The following is a 21,206-nucleotide window of genomic DNA, read 5'->3' as shown; positions in this document are numbered from 1 at the left end:
ATACTTAAGACCTTCTACAAATGAGCAGTGGAAAGCATCCTAACATGCTGCATCACTGTGTGGGACGATAACTGCACTGCGGTGGACAAGAGGGCTCTACAATGGGTAGTTAAAACTGCCAACGCATCACCGGCACAAGCCCACCTGCCATCAAGTACATTCATACAGAAAGATGCTGGAAAAAGCTCAGAAATATCCTGAGCATCCCAGCCACCCTGCTCATGGAATGTTTGTCCAACTCCTATCAGGAAGGAGTCTACGTAGCATCCACACCAGTACTCACTAGACTCAAAAACAGATACCTCCCCCAAGCTGTCAGGTTGATCAACACCTCCACTTATTAACCCATTCCTCCAAACCCCAGACCACAATGACAGACATATCACCTAGCGCCACTTTATGCACATACAATCAGCCTATGCATATAACAGTTACTTGCACATAGTGTTTTATAGAACTGCTTTGTTATTGTTTTTTCTATTCTGTTCTTTATGCTTATTGTGTTTTGTTATGTTGCATTGGATCCGGTTTAACAATTATCTTGCCCTCCTTTACACTCATGTAGTGAAGAATGACAATAAATCTTGAATCTTCAATCTTGGAAATCGTACCACTTCTGCAATTGGATAGACACAAATCCAATTGCTGGATAACTGTAACTCAACAAGCTAGCAGGGAGAATGCAATGATAACATTAAGGCATCTGTTGTTCGAGGTCGACCATGGATGTTGCATCCTAGCTGTCTACGTGATATGCTAGGCAGGGCAGTACAATATGGAGACAGCAAGCTGTCGCCCATGTAGCTGGCTTCCCCTCTCAAGCAGCTGATGAATCCAAAGGAACGGCAGAGATCAAAACAGTTTGGCACCAGCTGCATCGCAGGAGTTGCCAGTCAACGTTGAACTCAACGTGGGACTGCCTTAGGAACTCCAGCTCCGGATTTTTCCTCAGGGTTTACTCCCATGAGTGCGTATAGCCACAAGGCAGTGGGGGTTTGAGATCAGAGTTTTTCTTCTCTAAGATGAGTTGCCAACCCTGGCTGGTGAGCCCATCTGGCATCTAGAGTAAGTTACTCGACCAGGGAATAGCAGCCTGGATTACTAAACTTACGGTAAGATATCAGACTGGACTATGGTAACCCAGAAGATGAAATTAATTAAAAGAAAAATTTAGCCATTGTAACCAAGTATTAGATCACTACCTGGTTCACTCATGCCCTACAGAGAAGAAAATCTACAGCCCTTACCTGGATTTAACGGTGTTATTTTTTGAAGTATGTAAGTGTAATTACGAAGAAAGCACGGTAGTGCCTCTGCTTCATTGAGAGTTGGCAGAGATTCAGCAAGGCATCTGCAACTTCCATAGATGTGTAGTGGAGAGTGTACTGACTGACTGTATCACCAATGCTTTTGAGCAGAAAACCCCATAAAAAGTAGTGGATATGGCCCAGTCCATCATGGGTAAAGCCCTCCCAAACACTGAGCACATCTCCCAAATTTTGAAGTGTTCCCACAACCAATGGACTCACTTTCAAGGACTCTGCATCTAATATTCTCAATATTTATTGCTTATTTATTTATTAATATTGTTTTTTTTTGTATTTGCACAGCTTGTTACCTTTTGCATAGTGGTTGAACTCCCAAGTTGGTGCAGTCTTTCATTGATCCTAATATACTTACTCTGCTATAGATTTGTTGAAGTTGCCCACAAGAAAATGAATCCCAGGGTTGTATATGGTGACATATATACACCTTGATAACGACATTTACATTGAACTCCTATCAGCAACTCCAAACCCAAAGTTGATGATCCTTACTCGCACCTCCGCCACCCTCCCTCTGAAATAGCCCAGTGGAGCATTCAGTTTAGGGGAATAAGTGGGGAGGAATAATAAATGCTGGCACTGTGAAGTTGAAATTTATGCAATTATCTTCCACCACCAACATCCCCTCTTACATGGAGATAATCAGGCAACGTAAAAGATATCAGTCCATAGCCAGAAGAACCAAGTAGCATACATCCAGAATTTGGTTGCCAAATAGATCCCAAGAGGAAGTGCACTGTGCATAGAGTGATCAAAGAAGGACCTGAAAGAGATGGCACAGACAAAACAGTCCCTGATATTCTTGCTTTTACACTGTTATCAGCAGGGCTTCATGTTTGATGGCAAAGGCAAAATACATTCATGTTTAGCTGTTTTTAACTCTTTGCATTACTCTTGCATTGTATCTCCATATTACCATTTTTCACTCCCCATTTTGGGCATCTCTGTGAGATTACCTTAGGCCAGGCAGCTAAAGGAATTGTGGCACAATTTCTAGGGATTGACCTCATGACTCACTCTGGGGCAGTCTCCAGTCTCCTCCTTTTACTGGACTGCACACTTTAAGCTTTCACAGCTGCCTCCAACCACAGATTTTGGTACCACAGTTTACATTGCTGTATGCAAGTTGCTTAAGTGATACCTTAAGTCGTCTTTAATAAACAATATTTTGGAATGAGCTTATTAAGGAATAAGTTACATAAGAAACCATATCCTGTGTCTTATGGGTTTATAGTCATATGCATTGCATAAAATTTGGAATTTAATTTGGTCCCTCTTTCAGAGAAAATCTATACAGCATATATTGCATTTGCCATGTGACATTAAGCAAGGGTTATATCAAATTGAGAAAGGGGTTGGGTGACTCTTCATTTTAAGTTCTTGTTATTTATTACTTATTTATTTCATATTATTTTGTTTTTTTTTGTATTTGCAGTCTTTTGCATATTGATTGTCTGTCTTGTGTGCGGTTTTTCAATTATTCTATTGTGTTTCTTTGTATTGACTGTGAAAACCTGCAAGAAAATGAATCTCAAGGTAGTATATGGTGATACATGTGTACTTTGAAACTTCCAAACTTTCAGAAATTCTCTTTGGAAATCAAATCAGTAGAAAGAGGTGACATAGGATTGGAAGATGCAGAAATTGCACAGGTAAAAAGACCCTGATGGGAGTTATATATAGACCACCGAACAGTAGTAAAAAGGACTCATGTCAGAAGGGCAATGTTACAATAGTTATGGGGGATTTCAATATGCAGGTAGATTGGGAAAATCAGGTGGTGCTGGATCCCAAGGGGGGGAATTTGTAGAATGCCTAGGAGATGGCTTTTTAGAGCAGCTCATGGTTGGTCCCACTAGGGGATCAGCTATTCTGGACTGGATGTTGTGCAATGAACCGGAATTGAAAAGAGAACTTAAGGTAAAAGAACCCTTATGGGAAAGTGATGATAATATGATCAAATTCACACTGCAATTTGACAAGGAGAAACCAAAGTCAGATATATTAGGATTACAGTGGAGTAAAGGGAATTACAAAGGCATGAGAGAGGGGTTGGCCAAATTGATTGGAAGGGAGCACTAGCAGGGATGATGGCAGAGTAACAAGGGCTAGAGTTGCTGGGAGCAATCCAGAAGGCACGGGATAGATGCATCCTAAAGAAGTATTTTAAAGGCAGGATGATGCAACTGTGGCTGATAAGAGAAATCAAAGCCAACATAAGAGCCAAAGAGAAGACAAATAATAGAGCAAAAATTAGTGTAAAATTAAAGGATTGGGAAGCTTTTAAAAACCAACAGAAGGTAACGAAAAAGTCATAAAGAAGAAAAAGATGGAACATGAAGGTAAACTAGCCAATAATATTAAAAAGGATACCAGAAGTTTCTTTAGATATAGTAAGTGTAAAAGAGAGGCAAAAGTACATATCAGACCAATGGATAATTATGCTGGAGAGGTAGTAATGGGGGAATGGGGGACAAGGAAACAGGAGACAAATTGAATAAGTATTTTGCATCAGTCTTCACTGGAAGATGCAAGCGATATGCCAGATGTTTGAGAGTGTCAGTGGGAAAGAGCTAGTGAAGTTGCTTTTACTAGGGAGAAATTCTTGGGAAAATGAAAGGTCTGAAGGTAGATAAATCACCTGGACCAGATAGTCTACATCCCAGGGTTCTGAAAGAGGTGGCTGAAGAGATGGTGGAAGCATTAATAATGATCTTTCAAGAATCAATAGATTTTAGCATAAGTTCTAGAGGAATGGAAAATTGCAAGTGTCACTCCACTCTTCAAGAAGGGAGAGAGACAGAAGAAAGGAGATTATAGGTCAGTTTGTCTGACCTCAATGGTTGGGAAGATGTTAAGGATGTGGTTTTGGGGTACTTGGAGGCACATGATAGAACAGCCCAAAGTCAGTATGGTTTCCTTAAGGGAATATCTTGCCAGACAAATCTGTTAGAATTCTTTGAAGAAATAACAAGCAAGATAGACAAAGAAGAATCAGTGGATGTTGTGTATTTGTATTTTCAGAAGGCCTTTGACAAGGTGCCACACATTAGGCTACTAAACAAATTAAAAGCCAATTATTACAGGAAAGATAATAGCATGGAAAAAGCAGAGGCTGATTTGCAGGAGACAAAGAGTGGGAATAAAGAGGAGCCTTTTCTGGTTGGCTGCCAGTGATTACTTGTGTTCCACAGGGGTTTGCGTTGGGACCACTCATTTTTTCATTGACAGAATTGATAGCTTTGTGGCAAAGTGTGCGGATGGTATGAAGATAGGTGGAGAGACAGGTGGTGTTGAGGAAGCAGAGAGGTTTCAGAAGGACTTAGACAGATTAGAAGAATGGACAAAGTGGCAGATAGAATATAGTGTATGGTCATGCATTTTCTAAATGGAGAGAATATTAAAAAATGTGAGGTGCAAAGGGACTTGGGAGTCCTCATGCAGGATTCCCTAAATGTTAATTTGCAGGTTGAGTAGGTGGTGAGGAAGGCAAATGCGATGTTAGCATCCATTTCAAGAGGACTAGAATATAAAAGCAAGGATGTAATGTTGAAACTTCATAAAGCACTGGTGATGCCTCACTTTTGGAGTATTGTGAACTATTTTGGGCCCCTTATCTAGGAAAAGATGTGCTGATATTGGAGAGTTCAAAGGAGGTTAACAAAAATGATTGAAAAGCTTATCATATGAGGAGCATTTGATGGCTCTGAGCCTGTACTCACTGGAATTCCGAAGAATGTGGGGGTGGGGGGATCTCACCGAAACCTATCGAATGTTGAAAGGCTTCTATACAGTGGATGTGGAGAAGATGTTTCCAATGGCAGGAGAGTCTAAGACCAGAGGGGACAGCCTCAGAATAAAGGGATGTCCATTTAGAACAGAGATGAAGAAGTATTTCTTTAGCCAGAGAATGGTGAATCTGTGGAATTTGTGACCACAGGCAGCTGTGGAGGCCAAGTCATTGGATATATTTAAGCAGAGGTTAACAGACTTCTGATTAGTCAGGGCATGGGGAGAAGGCAGGAGACTGGGGCTGAGAAGGAAATGGATCAATCATGATGAAATGGCAGAGCAGACTCGATGGGCAAAATAGCCTAATTCCTCTCAAACATCTTACGGTCTTATGGAAAGGATATGAGAAAATGAATTAAACATGTAAAATTACAAGGTGAGGCAAAAAGGCAAAACCTATCTCCTTCCTGAAGAGGACAATCATTAGGGCTGATGAACATAAATTGGAAGGATTACTAGGGTTTTAATGAGTAGTGGGAGCCAGAACTCATCATCCAAAACAATGAAGAAAGAAGGAATATTCTTCAAGTTAAAAAGTATTTAATTAAAGGCTTGAGAAGTTCAAGCACACAAGGCAATGGACTGAGGGCTGGGGAATGGGATTCTCAAAATCTCTTTTGGCTGCCAAGGACGTTATGGACCAAGTGCCTCCATTCTTGTTACATGTTATGTGACTGGGTGTCAGCGTGTATTGCTGTTAATGAGTTGATTTGGTCATGAGGATATACAGTGTACCTCTGTGTTGCAGCAGTTCAGGTAACCAATATTTTCTCTAAGGAATTTACAAATCATTACCCAAAAAAATTGTGCTATATGACCTCAGAATGAGTGCAGTACACTATCACTGTGAGGAAGGGGGAAAAGGGAAGGGAGATGTCAAATGAGAAAGGATTGAATAACAATGGGGAAAAAAACTGTAGGTGCCAGAAATCTAAAATTTAAAAAAAAGTTGCTGGAAGTGGTTAGAAGGTCAGGCAGCATCTGTGGGGAGAGAAACAGTGTTAATACTACTACTACATCGACTCAGGCAAGGCAACAGTGTTAATGGTTCAGGTTAATAAACTTTCATTGGGACTGAGAAAGCTTAAGAAGGGAAACGTTTGTATAAGCTGCAGAGAAGGGGAGAGGACAAAGAGTATTTGTACCTTGAGATGAAAAGAGACTGAAATATATATAGTAGTGGTGCTGGCTGAGAAAGGTGCCGTTAATCATGGGCTCACCTTTTTGGAGATCTAAACAGGACACAGATGACTGAAAAAGGAAGGAGAGAGAAAATAACAATGCTGGAATTGAGAGATGCAAAACCTTGCAGATCCTGGAAATCTGAGATAAAACAGAATGCTGAAAATACTCAGCAGTTCAGGCAGCATCTGTGAAAACAGAAAAACAGAGTTAACATTACTGCAGGTTAATCTTAAATTGGAACTGGCCAGTTCTAATACCATTAGGAAGTGAGCTTGCTCTGAAATTATTGAATTGATTGTTGAACTCTAAAGGCTGCAATGTGACCACATGGAAGATGAGATACCGTTTTACATTGGGCTTCACTGGAACAGTGCAATGGGGCAAAAGTTACAACACTTTAACATCTTCCTTTCACACCATTCAGAGACCCAAAGCTCCCTTTCCATGAAGTAGCCATTCACTTACTGCACTGTATCTACCACTTACAAATGTGGTACAACGGTGCAACCAAAGGCAGACTGAGTGACCGCTTTGCAGAAGACCCCCATTCAGACCCTGAGCCTGCCGTTTCTTGTCAGTTTAATTCTCCATCCAGCTCTTTCTGTCGTCTGTCCTTGGTTCTTACATGGCTCCAAAGAAATTCAAAGAACAGTACCCCATCTTCTGATGAGGCAGATTAGACTGAATTCAACAACTTCAGATATCGTGCCTTTGCATTTTATGACCAGTTCTGATTTAAGATTAATCACATGTAACATTAACTTAGTTTCTCTCTCCATGGTTGTTCCCTGATCTACTATTTCCAGTATGCTGTTTTATTCCAGATTTTCAGAATTTGCGATGTTTTGTATTCCAGTTCTACCTCCAACGGGCCAAATGGCATAATTCTGCTCTTATACCTTATGGTCAATGTTAGTTTGTTTTCCTCCTGTTCCTTTTTTATTCATTTGTCAACATCTCCAATAGACAGAAGCCTTCACCACCACCACTTGTGTAATCCAGTCTCCCTTGACTTTCAACTTATTACAGACGCTCTTTATTTTCTCTACCCTTCCCCAATCACATGATTATTTGCCATCTTTCTTCAGATCTGATGAAAGGCCATCATTGGATTGGGGTGTAGAAATGTTATTTTTCTTGTAGCTTAATTTTACTTGCTTGTACTTAAAATCACCTATACTACATGGAACTGTTCAGTGAAATTTCTAGTAATTATGGTACAGTTGCTTCTGTATTTCTTTTAGAAACTTTATAATTTTCAATAGCAGGTGTCACACTACTTGAATCTGGCTATTTTATAGTTTAATTGTTATAATTGAAATCGTTATCATTGAAATCTTGTTATCTCTAGTCGGAGTAGGAGACGGCCACAAGGTTTGTTTGCTCTTTCCTTTGTTCTCTCAATGCTTGTTCTTCTTTGCTGTTGTACCAATTGATAAAATGATCATAAGCAATAAGTTTTATGCCTCATTCCTGACTTACCACCAACCTTTGGATTGCAAAAGCATCAGAATCCAATACCATCAATTTAAAACATTGCCTCTCTCTCCACAGGAGCTGACTTACCTGCTGAGCAATTCCAACATTATCTGTTTTTATTCTTTGAAAAAGAATGGTCTACATCAGAGATGATGAGACAAAAGTAATTCTGAGGGGGAACAGTGAGGTAAATGCTGAGAAGCTTTGCTTGCAGGCTCTGGAGTTTGGGCCCGGGTTTATAAATCAAAAAGTATCAGTTACGTTGGACTGAGTGAAAAGAAGCTTCCTTACACCAGGGTTGGGAGATGTTTGGAATCTACCTCAGGGGGCAATTTCTGAGTATATTAAACACAGATATTGACAGATCTTTGGGGAAGATGAGCATCAGAAGATGCTGGGAACAAGCAGAAGATTTGACCTGAGATACGAATTAGCCTTGATTTGAGGCATAACAGACTTGACCAATAAATAGCCGCCTCTTGCTCTTTAAGGAATATAAGGAATAGGAGAAGGAGTATGGCGTTCAATGTCATAATATCATAGAGATTGTTCTTGTATACACGTAGTGGCCACTTTATTATGTACACCTGCTTGTTAATACAAATACCTAACCAGTCAATCATGTGACAGCAACTCAATGCATAAAAGCATGCATAGTCAAGAAGTTCAGTTGTCGTTCAAACCAAACATCAGAATACGGAATAAATATGATACAAGTGACTTTGACTGTGGAATGAACGTTGGTGCCAGATGGTGTGGTTTGAGTATCTCGGAAACTGCTGAAACCCTGGGATTTTAACACACAACATTCTCTAAAGTTTACAGAGAATGGAGTGTAAAACAAAAATAAAATCCAGTGAGTGGCAGTTCTATGGGTGAAAATGGCTTGTTAATGAGAGGTCGGAGGAGAATGGCCAGACCGGTTCAAGCCGACAGGAAGGTAACCAAGCATTACAATAGTTAGGCGCAACAGGGCATCTCTGAATGCACAAGAAGTTGAACCTTGAAGTAGATGGGCTACAGCAACAGAAGACCATGAACATATACTCAGTGGCCACTTTAGCAGATACAGTGACCATTGAGTTTACATTTCTTAATGTGATTTATAGCATATTTTATGTATCGCACTGCATTGCAGCCACTAAACAAATTTCATGACATATGTCATGGTAATAAACCTAATTTTGATTCTGAGGTCAAAATCGTTTATACTTGCTGAGAAATGGGAAGGAACTGGGGCAGACTGAATAAAGAAACTCACAACGAAGCCAGGTTTTCTGTAAATCACTTACTTTGAAAGGAACTGAACCAGTGCCCAGACTCCACCGTACATTAATCCCTTTATTAGCCAGGAGTCAATATCAAGGTCAGCTATGAATCCCACCAACCAAATCACTAAAAACGGAGTCCCCAGCATCACCTTCTGTCGAAATTCCTATTAAAGAAAAGAAACAAATTATAATTCCACCACTGAAAGCACCTACAGGAAGCAACGCCTCAAGAAAGAAGCATCTATCATCAAGGATCCCCACCAACCAGGCCATGCCAGCTTCTCACTGTTACAGTCAGGCAGGAGGTCCAAAAGCCTGAAGTCCCACATCTAGGTTCATAACATAGAACACAGAACAGTACAACACAGTACAGGCCCTTCAGCCCACGATGTAGTGCTGACTGTTTAACTGACTCCAAATCAATCTAGCCATAATACCTTAGGAGCAGAAGCAGGCCATTCGGCCCATTGAGTCTGCTCCACCACTCAACCCTTCCCTCCCGCTTAGCCCTCTGTTTTTCCTTCATCCGAGTACCTACCTAAAAGTCCCTTAAAAAGTCCCTAATGTAGCTGTCCTTAGTACAACTTGTGGCAGGGCATTCTAACACTCACTAATCTGTGTAAAAAACCTACCTCTGACATTCGCCCTATACCTTCCTCCAAACAACTTAAAGTTATGCCTCCTCATATTAGCCATTTCTGGCCGGGGGAAAAAGCCTCTGGCTGTCCATTCGACCTATGCCTTTTATCATTCTGTAGCCCTTTATCAAGTCACCTCTCATCCTCCTTCGCTCCAAGGAGAAAAGCCCCAGGTTCAGAGACAGCTACTTTTCTAGACTTATCAGTTTGTTGAATAAACCATAAGATATAGGACCAGAATTAGGATATTCGGCCATTGAGTCTGCTCTGCCATTGGTTTATTATCCCTCTAATCTGCATAATCCTAATGCTACCTAGCAACAGAACACTATGGACCACCTCTTGCACTACCGTGGGCTGGTTTCTAATTGTGCTTTTGTACTAATGTCTTGCTTTGCAATCTTTTTCACTGTCTGGTATAATTAATGTACAATGTACATTGTCTGTACCAATGTGTCTGTGATGCCACTGTGAGCAAGTTTTCCTCTGTAACTGTACCTCACCATATTTGTGCACATGACAATAAACTCAACTTGATTGCACAACTCTCCAAACATTGAAAAATTTCTCTCTAAATGTGAAGCAAGTGGAAGCTGAGGGGAGACCCCACAGAGGTTGATACAGCCAGTATCTTTCTCCCCCATGGTTAAAATGGCTCATATTAGGAGACATATATTCAAAGTGAGAAAGGAAAAGTCCAAAGCAGATGTGCGGTTTCATTCTTTACACAGAGAGTGGTGGGCGCCTGGAATGTGGTGGTGGAGGCAGAAATGAAAGTAGCATTAAAGAAGTTCTCAGATGAACACATGAATATTCAGTACATGAAGGAATATGGACCATGCACAGGCAGAAAGAGTGAGTGTAATTAGGCATTAGGAGAACATAGAACAGCACAGGCCTTTTGACCCACAATTATGCCGACCCTTCAACGGCTTCCAAGATCAATCTAACCCTTCCCTCCCACATACTCCATTTTTCTTTCATCCATGTGCCTATCTAAGAGTCTCTTAAAAGTCCCGAATGTATCTGCCTTTACCTCCACTCCGTAAAAAACCTACAACATCTCCCCTATACTCTCCTCCAATCATCTTAAAATTATGCTCCCTCATATAGCCATTTCCACACTGGGATAAAAGCCTGGCTATCCACTCTGACTCTTACCTTATATATTCTATCAAGTCACTTCGTTGTGCACCTCTTCCTGAGCTGTGATGGTCTATGTTCTAAGAAGAGTTCCAAATTTAAGAAAACCAATTTTTTGCCTATTTTCAGCACAGCTATACACAATGAATGAGAGAACTCATGACTCGCTCTGAAAGAATTCACACTGAGATGTAAAGTGTTCTCAGGATATTGAATTTAAACCAGAGGTTGAAAATGTCCTTACAATTTTGGTATGAGCCAATAAAAACATTATCGCCTTAAGGAGTTGCAGCTGGAACTGAATGAACTCTGGATCAATTTGAGAGGCTGAAAGGATGATGCATACAACATATAGAGAGGTAGTTATGATAAAGTTTAAGGGAAAGGGAGATTCTCAAGATTCCTGTAAACAATGGATTCAGTACTGACTATGTGACTGCAGTTTATTTGAGTGATGTCTCACAGCTGCCTTCTTTGGGGCAAGATAATTAGGGTTTGCCCAGATCCACATCAGATGTCTATGGGCTTTTCACACCTTTTGATTTTGACAAAAGGCAGTGCCTGATGGAAATTGGACAGAATATTCCTCTCTTAATTAAAGCATAAATCTGACGGATGTTCTTATCTTTGTCATTAAGTTGTGGCTCCAGTAAACCAGGTAGGACATTCTTTTCTTTAATTAAGGTGGCTGGAGTGTCTAACAAATTGGTTGCACTTTTGTATCAATAGTCCATTGACTTGGCCGGAATAGTTATCAAACTGATTGTTCTCTGTATCAATAGTCCATTGACTTGACCGGAATGGTTATCAAACTGATTGTTCTTTTGTATCGGTGGCCTTATAACTGCTGACAATTCTGACATCAGGCAGTGAACTTGTAGACCCGCTGGGGAGATGAGAATGGTTCCTTCCCTGATGTTGGGTCCAAGTTCACTCACCGGCAGACCTCGAAGAAATAAACGGGTGGAAAGATAAGTAACGATTTTTTTGTGCTGTCGTTATTTGATCTAGCAAAGTTACGTTTATAGTTACACCCGTAGTGCAGAACAAAGGAAACTGAGTGACAGTCAAGAAGGAAAAAGGGGTTAAACAACCAGTGCAGACTAACCCTGTGGCCATCCCATCAACAACAGGTTAGTACTGGGTGGATGATCCGGCAGAGGAAAGTCACGGTGGTCAGGTCTTTGACACTGACTCTGGCTCTGTGATTCAGAAGAGAAGTGGGGAGAAGGGGCGAGCTGGGCTGATAGGGGATTTGTTACTTTGGGGAGCAGAAAGGTGGTTCCGATGAAGAGAATGAGATTCCAGGATGGTATGTTGCTTTCTGGGTGCCAGGGTCTGGGATAGCTCGGTTCGAGCCCTCAGTATTCTTCAGTGAAAGGGTGAGCAGCCAGAGGTCGTAGTGCATGTAGGTACCAATGACCTAGGTAGGATGAGTGACAAGGTTCTGCAAAGTGAGTTCAGGGATATACAGAGCCTCCTTTCTGTTCCCCAAACTAACAAATCCATTATCACCACAGCTCACCTCTTTGCACACCCCCCCCCTTCTCGTCTGAGTCACGGAGCCGGAATCAATGCCAGACACCTGACCGCTGTGACTTTCCTCTGCTCAGTCATTCACCCCAACAGTGTCCTGTCGTTGAGTGGGATGGCCACAAGGGTACTTTGCGCTGGACAGGACCTCCAGGGTTGTGATCTCAGAATTGCTACGTGCCATATGTGTGAGTGAGGTCAGAAGTAGGAAGATCATACTGTTTAACATGTAGCTAAAGAATTGTTGTAGGAGGGAGGACATTAGATTTTTGGATCATAGGGCTCTCTACCAGGGAAGGTGGGACCTGTACAGAAGAGACCACTTGCACTTGAACTGGAGGGGGACTAATATCTTAGTGGGAAGTTTGCTAGTGCTACATGTGATGGAATGGGGTTAAACTGAAGTTGTAGGGGGATGGGAACCAGAGTGCCAGAATAGATAGTGGAGAGGTTGTGAAGACATGTTGTTAAGACCTCAGACATAGTCAGGAATCAAAAGGTTCAGCATGGTGCGACTAATGTTCTGAGATGTGTAAGAAGTACTGTCGGAAAGGCCATGGATCAACATATGGAATTATGATATTGTAGCCATTAGTGAGACTTGGTTGCAGGAGGGGCAGGAATAGCAGCTCAGTATTCCAGGGCTCCAATGTTTTATAGATGACAGAGCAGGAAGGTTTAAAGGGGGAGGGGTGGCGTTACTCGTCAGGGGAAACGTCATGGCAGTGCTCAGTCAGGACACACTGGAGAACTCGTCTAGCGAGGCTTATGGGTGGAACTGAGGAGTAAGAAAGGTATGACCATATTAATGGGGCTATAGTATAGACCACCCAATAGTCCTCAAGATTTAGAGGAACAAATTTGTAGAGAGATCTCAGACTGTTGCAGGAAACATAAGGTTATTATAGTAGGTGTTTTTAAACTTTCCACATATTGATTGGGACTCCCAAACTGTAAAAGGTCTAGATGGGATAGAGTTTGTTAAATGTATTCAGGAAAGTTTCCCTCATCAGTACACAGAAGTCCCAATGAGAGAATGTACAATGCTCGATCTACTATCAGGGAATGAGATAGGGCAGTGACAGAAGTTTTTGCAGTGGAACACCTTGCTTCTTGTGATCATAATGGTGTTAGTTTCAAAGTAGATACAAAAAAAGATAGATCTGATCCACGGGTTGAGATTCTAAATTGTACAAAGGCCAATTCTGATAGTATCAGAAAGGATCTGACAAGTGTGGATTGGGACAGGCTGTTTATCGGCAAGTGTATTTGGTAAGTGGGAGGCCTTCAAAAGTGAAATTACAAGAGTATAAAGCTTGTACGTACCTGTCAGAATAAAAGGTAATGATAACAGGTTTAGGGAACCTTAGTGTTCAAGAAATATTGAGGCCCTGGTTAAGAAAATAAGAAGGTGCACAGCAGGTATAGGCAGGTAGGAACAAATGAGGTACTTATGGAGTACTAGAAATGCAAGGGAACACATAAGAAAGAAATCAAGAGGGCTAACAGAAGGCATGCGGTTGCCATGGCAGATAAGGTGACAGAGAAGCCTAAGGTATTCCATAGATATGTTAAGAGCAAAAGGATTGCAAGGGACAATCCTCTGGGAGAATGGAATGGTAATCCATGAGTGGAGGCAAAAGAGATGGGGGAGATCCTAAATGGATTTTTTTTGCATTTGTGTTTAATCAGGAGACAGGCACAGTGTCTATAGAAATGAAGCAAAAGCAGTAGTAAGGTCATGACCCTGTACAGATTACAGAAGAGGTGTTTGCTGTCTTGAGGCAAATTAGGGTGGATAATCCCACTCAGAGCCTGAAAAGGTGGCCCCTCGGATCCTGTGAGAGGCAAGTGCAGAAATTGCCAGGGCCCTAGCAGAGATATTTAAAACATCCTTAGCAACAGGAGAGGTACCAGAGGATTGGAGAACAGCCAATGTCACTCTTTAAGAAAGGCTCTAAGAATAAACCAGGAAATTATGGAGCGGTAAGCCTGACATCAACAGCGGGAAAGATATTGTAAGGTATTCTAAGGGACCGGATATATGAGTGCTTGGACAGACGTGGACTGATCAGGGATAGTCAGCATGACAGGTCATGTCTAACCAATCTTATGGAGTTTTTCGAGGAAGTTACAAGGAAAGTTGATGAAGGCAAGACAGTAGATGTGGACTTTAGTAAAGCATTTGACAAAGTTCCACATGGGAGGCTGGTCAAGAAGGTTTAGTCAAGATGAGGTAGTAAATCGGATTAGACCTAGACTTTCTGGGAGAAGCCAGAGAGCAGTATTAGGTGGTAGCCTCTCTGACTGGAGGCCTGTGACTAGTGGTGTGCCGCAGGGACTGGTGCTGGGTCTGTTGTTGTTTGTCATCTTTATCAATTATATGGATGATAATGTGGTTAACTAGATCAGCAAATTTGCAGATGACACCAAGATCTGGGATGTGGTCAACAGCAAGGAACAGAATTTAATGCAAACAAGTGCGAGCTGTTGCACTTTGGTAGGACCAACAATGTGGTAGAACAAAGGGATCTGGGAATAGAGGTCCATAAGCTGTTGAAAGTGGCAGCACAGGTAGATAGGGTTGTAAAGTAAGCTTCTGGCACGTTGGCCTCCATACATCAAAGTACTGAGTACAGGAGATGGGATGTTATGTTGAAGTTGTATAAGACATTGGTGAAGCCTAATTTGGAGTATTGTGTGAATTTTTCATAACCTACCTACTGGAAAGATGTAAATGGAAAGAAAATTTCTGAGGATGGACCCGAGTTATACAGAATGGTTGGATAGGTTAAGACTTTACTCCTTGGAATGTAGAAGATTGAGGGGAGATTTGATAGAGGTATACAAAATTATGGGTAAATTTAGGGTAAATGTAAGCAGGCTTTTTCCACTGACTGGGTGGGTCTGCAACTAGAGGGCACAGGTTAAGGGTGAAAGGTGAAAATTTTAAGGGGAACATGAGGAGAAACTTCTTCACTCAGAGAGTCATGAGTGTGTGGAATGAGCTGCCAGCACAAGTGGTGCAAGCAAGCTCGATTTTAATGTTTAAGAGCGGTCTGGATAGGTACATGGGTGGCAGGGGTATGGTGGGTTATGGTCTGGGTGCAGGTTGATGGGAGTAGGCAGCTTAATTAGTTCGACGTGACTAGATGGGCTGAAGGGCCATTTGCTGTGCTGTACTTTTCTACAACTATGACCTCATCTGAAAAATGTCTAGCCTTGTACTGGAAGCTAACTAGTCTTGAGGATAATTGTACGGTGTAAATATAACTTCCATACTTTTCTAGATTACACCAAGGCTATTTTGAAGTACTGATATTTATTCTAATCACTCTAAAAATTTAATTCCTCGATTTTGTGAATGCTTATTAGCAGGCAACTGGACAACCCATGAAATAAAGAACATTTTTAAAACGTACATGCTTATTTTTTTAATATAATTATCATATTTGTTTTAAATATTTCCAGAAATTCGTCACATAGTATCTCCAGAGCTTAGTTGAGCTTAGCCTGAACTGCAGCAGGAATTCAATACTTGGTCTTTCTCCACTGACACAACCCTTCGCACCATTGAGGACGTCTTCAAGAGTCGGTGCCTCAAGAAGATGGCATCCATATCTAAGGACCCTTACCATCCGGTTCATTATTCTCCTCAGTAACATCAGGGAGGAGTTATAGGGTCCTCAACAATTTAGGAAGAGGTTTTTCTCCTCCACCATCAGATTTCTGAACCCATGAACACTACTCCATTCTTCCTTTTGTTTATGCATTACTTATTTTGTAATTTACAGCAATTTCTATGTCTTCTACAAAATAAATTCCACATCTTGTAAGTCAGTGACAATAAACCTGATTGTAATTCTCAAACACAGTACATCCCCAAGGTACTAGGCCTGACTTGGGCATAACCCATACAAACAAACAAACATTTGGGACACTGGCAGAATGGATTCCCTTACAACACAGAAAGAAGACATCTGGCCCATTAAAACAATGCTAACTTCAGAAAATTTCCACTCCTCCACCTATTTCACTGTAACCTTTTCTCTCTCATATCACCATGAACTAACTCTACCCCGATTCATCTATCACTCACCTACACTGGGGGTACTTTACAGCAACCTATTCACCTACCTACCCCAAACATCTCTGGGATGCAGGAAGAATTATGGAACACACAGGAGAAGGCTATGCAAAGGAAGAATGTACAATTTCCATATGGACAGTTTCTTTTGGGCAGCACAGTAGTGTAGCAGTTAGTGCAATGCTTTACAGCACCAGCTGTATAATTTCCACTGTTGTCTGTAAGGAGTTTGTACATTCTCCGTGTGACCAGGCGGGTTTCTGCTACATGTTCTGGTTTCCTCCCACATTCCAAAGACATATGGGTTGGGGTAAGGAGCCGTGGGCCTGTTATACTGACACCGGAATTGTGACGATACTTGCAGGCTGCCCCAGCACATCCTCAGACTGTGTTGGTGGTTAACACAAACAACACACTTTACTGTATGTTTCAATGTACACGTTACAAACGAAGCTAACCTCTCTCTCTTTAATCTCCTACTTTTAATTATGTTTCTAGACCAACACCTATGTAGAGAAACATTGCACCAACTAGGACCACGCCAGTACTCTAACCAGTCATGCATCAAGTAAATGCAAATTAATATGCTGTTGCACTTCCTTGTGGCAAAGTCCTTACTTTATCAGGTCCAGGAGTGACTCACCTTGTCTGCTTTCAGCCTCTTTAGGAATGAAGGGCTATCAAAGCCCTTTGCCTGCCTGGCTTCTTGTAAATGACTAATCATCCAAACATTCTTCCGCTGTTTAGCAAGATCTAATGGACTTTCACCCTATGGAGACAGAAAATGAATGCAGTGGCAAATATGAAGACTTCCATTTAAACCTGATTTCTTTTAAAACATTTGCATTAAATAATATGAACCATATTAACCACAATTAACTGTCAGTTGTAGTACTCCAAAAAGAGAATATTTGGTTCCTGTCAGAGGTGCACACAGAATCGCCACACTCTTTTTTTGGTATGACATCAAAGACTCTTAGCAAATTTCTATCAACGGAGAGCATTCATAGTGTCTGGTATGGCGGTGCCAACGCATAGGATCAGAAATGGCTGCAGAGGGTCAACTCAGCCAGCTCCATCATGGGCACAACCCTTCCCATCACTGAGGACATAATCAAGAAGATGGCATCCATCACAACCCAGGACAAGCCCACTGTTCATTATTACCATCAAGGAGGTGGTACAGGAGCCTGAAGACACACACACGACATCTTAGGAACACCTTCTTCTCTTTCGACATCATGAATGGTCCATGAACCCATGAACACTACCACACTATTCTGCTTTCTTTTGGCACTACTTATTTATTTTTTATATTTCTTTTTTTATAGTACTTATTGTAACCTACATTTCTTTTAGTGTTACACTGTACTGCCGTTGCAAAAACAACAAATTTCATGATATATGTCAGTGATAATAAACCCAATACTGATTTTAATCCGAGATACTAAATTAAAGTCCTTTTGGCTCTCAAGTGAACCTAAGATGCTAGTGGAGTCTTCACCAGTACCTTAATCCCTCCATCTGCACCACTGATCTATGTCACAACACAGCATAAGAAAGGTAGCTATGTAAGACCATAAGATATAAGTGCGGAATTATGCCATTTGGCCCACTGAGCTTGCTCCATCATTCGATCATGGCCAATTTATTTTCACTTGCAGCTTCATTCAAAATTCAAAGTAAATTTATTATCAAAGTACATATATGTCACCATATATGTACTCTCAGATTCAATTACTTGGAGGCATTCACAGTAGAACAAATGAATACAATAGAATCAGTGAAAAACTACACAAAGACTGTCAAACAACCAGGGTGTAAAAGAAGACGAACTGTGCAAATACAAAATAAATAAATAATACTGAGAACGGGAGTTGTGGAGTTCTTAAAAGAACTCCATTCTCCTGTCTTCTCCCCATAATTTTTGACATCCTTACTAATCAAGAATCCATCAACCTCGCTTTAGATATACCAAATGACTTGGCCTCAACAGCCATCTTTGGGAATAAATTCCAGCAATTCACCACCCTCAGGCTAAAGAAATTCCTCCTCATTTCTGTTCTAAAGGGATGTCCTTGTACTGGAGTCTATGCCTCTGGTCTTAAGACCCTCCCCCTACTGGTAACATCCTGTTCACATTCCACTCTATCCAGGCCATTCAATAGGTTTCAAAGCAAAAATACTGGATTAGCAATAAATAACTGGGCCATCCTCAGGGTGAAAAAGGCACTAGATATGTGCAAATCCTTTCTGAACACAACATATGCCATTTAAGTATGAGGTGTGTCATTTTAACACTACTGAACTCCAATATCATTTATGGCAAAAGTTGTTAGTGTTCACTTTAGAGTCATAGAAAAACAAAACAACACAAAACAAACCCTCCGTCCCATCTAGTCCAGCTGAACTATTGTTTTGCTTCATTAAATTGACCTATACCTGATCCATAGTTGTCCATATCCCTCCCATCCCCATCCATGTACTTATCCAAACTTCTCTTAAATGTTGCAAGCAAACATGCAACCACCACTTCTGCCGGCAGCTCATTCCACATTCACATCAACCGAAGTGAAGAAGTTTCTCCTTGGGCGCTCCTTAAATATTTCACCCTTCAGCCTTAACTCATGACCTCTAGCTCTAGTCCCACCCAACCTCAGTGGAAAAAGGCTGCTTGTACTTTTCCTATCCCTACCCCTCATAATTTCGCATCGTTCATTCATTCATTATGTGCCAAGTCGTATGGTCTTTCCATAACCATGATTGTTCTTGGCAAATTTTTCTACTGAAGTAGTTTGCCATTGTCTTCTTCTGGGCAGTGTTTTTACAAGATGGGTGACCCCAGCCATTATTAATTCTCTTCAGAGATTGTCTACCTGGCATCAATGGTCGCATAACCGGGACTTGTGATATGCACCAGCTGCTCATAAAACCATCCACAACCTGCTCCCATGGCTTCACATGATCCTGATCATGTGGCTGAGCAGGTGTTACACCTTGCCCAAGGGTGACCTGCAGGTTGGCAGAGGGAAGACCTTCTACCTCCTTTGGTAGAGACATATCTCCACCCTGCCACCCACATAACTTTGTATGCTTCTATCAATTCTCTCTTATTCTCCTATGCTCCAGGGAATAAAGTCTTTACCTATTCAAAATTTCCCTATAACTCAGATCCTCAAGTCCCAGCAACATCCTTGTAATCTTTCTCCATACTCTTTCAATCCTATTGACATCTTTCCTGTAGGTAGGTGACCAGAAATGCACACAATACTCTAAATTTGGCATCATCGACATCTTCAACATAACATCCTAACTCCTGTACTCAGTGCCCTGATTTATGAAGGCCGGTAACATTGACTGGGAAATGCACACGACCCAAGAAACTACAGTGAGCTATTTTAATGATGAACACTAAAGAATCATACCTTGATATTCTGTGAGTCCACATTAGCTCCAGCTTCTAGCAGCAAACTGATCACAGTGGTGTTACCTGCCAGCACAGCCCAGTGTAATGCTGTGTTCTTATGGTACTTGTCACCAAGATTCACCGATACATTAAACGTGAGCAGCAGCCTTGTCGGGTCCACGCTGAAATGCAGAAAGAACGATAGTATCACTGGTTCATACAGTCCCATTTTCAGTTCAGCAAAATCAGTCTCTGAAATATGCATATTCATAATTTCTCAAGTAAGACTTTAGAGGCAGTTCTATTCAAGTGTTCACAAATTATGGAAGCCTTATAAACATACTGATAGGGTTATACACTTCAGAAAAGAAAATGCCAGAGCCCACTTTTGACACAGGATATTGTACAATGGCTGCTAGAAAGTGAAAGAAACTGGAAACTGCCACACAGCTGCAGAGAGTACATATAACCTCTTTCTAGACAGTGGCAGGAATTAAACCCTGATCACTGGTGCTGTAAAACATCATGCTAACTGCAATGCTACCGTGCCACCTCAACCACTCTGTAAGTGGTTGTTCTTCACATGCAAACATACTGTAGGTGCTAACAAACAATTTACAGAGAGCCAAACAGATCCAGACCTTATCCAATGTTCCCATTTGTATAGTTACAGAGAAAGTAGCAGCTGGATAGAGTAGCGATCGGCATAAAATTCAATTGTACAAACAAAGGCCATTTAGCTCATTATTTGTGTCATGACTGAGTTTCTATTTCATTCATTGCCTCTTTTTTCTTTTATTCCAGAATTTTATTTGACAATTCTATTCTTGTTTATGATGTTGCTGGTATTTGTTATCCATCGTTAGTGCCCCTAAACCGAGGAGGCTGTCAAGAGTCAACACATTAGTGGATCTGAAGTCACACATACACTCAGTGGCCATTTTATTAAGTACACCTATACACCAGCTCATTGAGGTAAATACATAATCAGCCAATTATGTGGCAGCAAAACTCAATGAATAAAAGCATGCAAACATAGTCAAGAGGTTCAATTATTGCTCAGACCAAACAAGAAATGTGATCTATGTGACTTTGATCATGCAATAATCGTTGGTGCCAGTATCTCAGAAACTACTGATCTCCTGGGATTTTCACGTACAAGTCTCTAGACTTTACAGAGAATTGCACAAAAAAACAAAAATAACTAATAGCTAGAGTGGTTCAAGCTGACAGGAAGGCAACGTTAACTCAAATAACCACACGTCACAACAGTGGCGTGCAGAAGAGAATCTCTGAATGCACAACACACTGAAACCTTGAAGTTGGTGGGCCACAGTAGCAGAAGGC

The 21,206-nt window shown here is 41.2% G+C and overlaps 1 protein-coding gene across 2 annotated transcripts in view; it reads right to left on the bottom strand.

The window, feature by feature from the left end:
- The window catches only part of zdhhc17 (zinc finger DHHC-type palmitoyltransferase 17), a 138,803-nt gene that overhangs the window by 23,013 nt on the left and 94,584 nt on the right, over positions 1–21,206 (bottom strand). For both annotated transcript variants that reach the window (XM_063058450.1, XM_063058451.1), the window contains exons 7-10: positions 19,879–20,041; positions 17,097–17,222; positions 9,074–9,216; positions 1,988–2,088 (exon numbers count right to left, since the gene is read on the bottom strand). In XM_063058450.1, coding sequence (XP_062914520.1) covers positions 1,988–2,088; positions 9,074–9,216; positions 17,097–17,222; positions 19,879–20,041 — 533 coding nt within the window. The remainder of the gene's footprint in view (positions 1–1,987; positions 2,089–9,073; positions 9,217–17,096; positions 17,223–19,878; positions 20,042–21,206) is intronic.

The sequence above is a fragment of the Mobula hypostoma genome, chromosome 9 (genome assembly GCF_963921235.1).
Source record: "Mobula hypostoma chromosome 9, sMobHyp1.1, whole genome shotgun sequence".
Taxonomy (NCBI): Eukaryota; Metazoa; Chordata; class Chondrichthyes; order Myliobatiformes; family Myliobatidae; genus Mobula; species Mobula hypostoma.
Note: the sequence above shows the minus strand (reverse complement) of the source record. Positions and strands in the feature narration are given on the sequence as shown.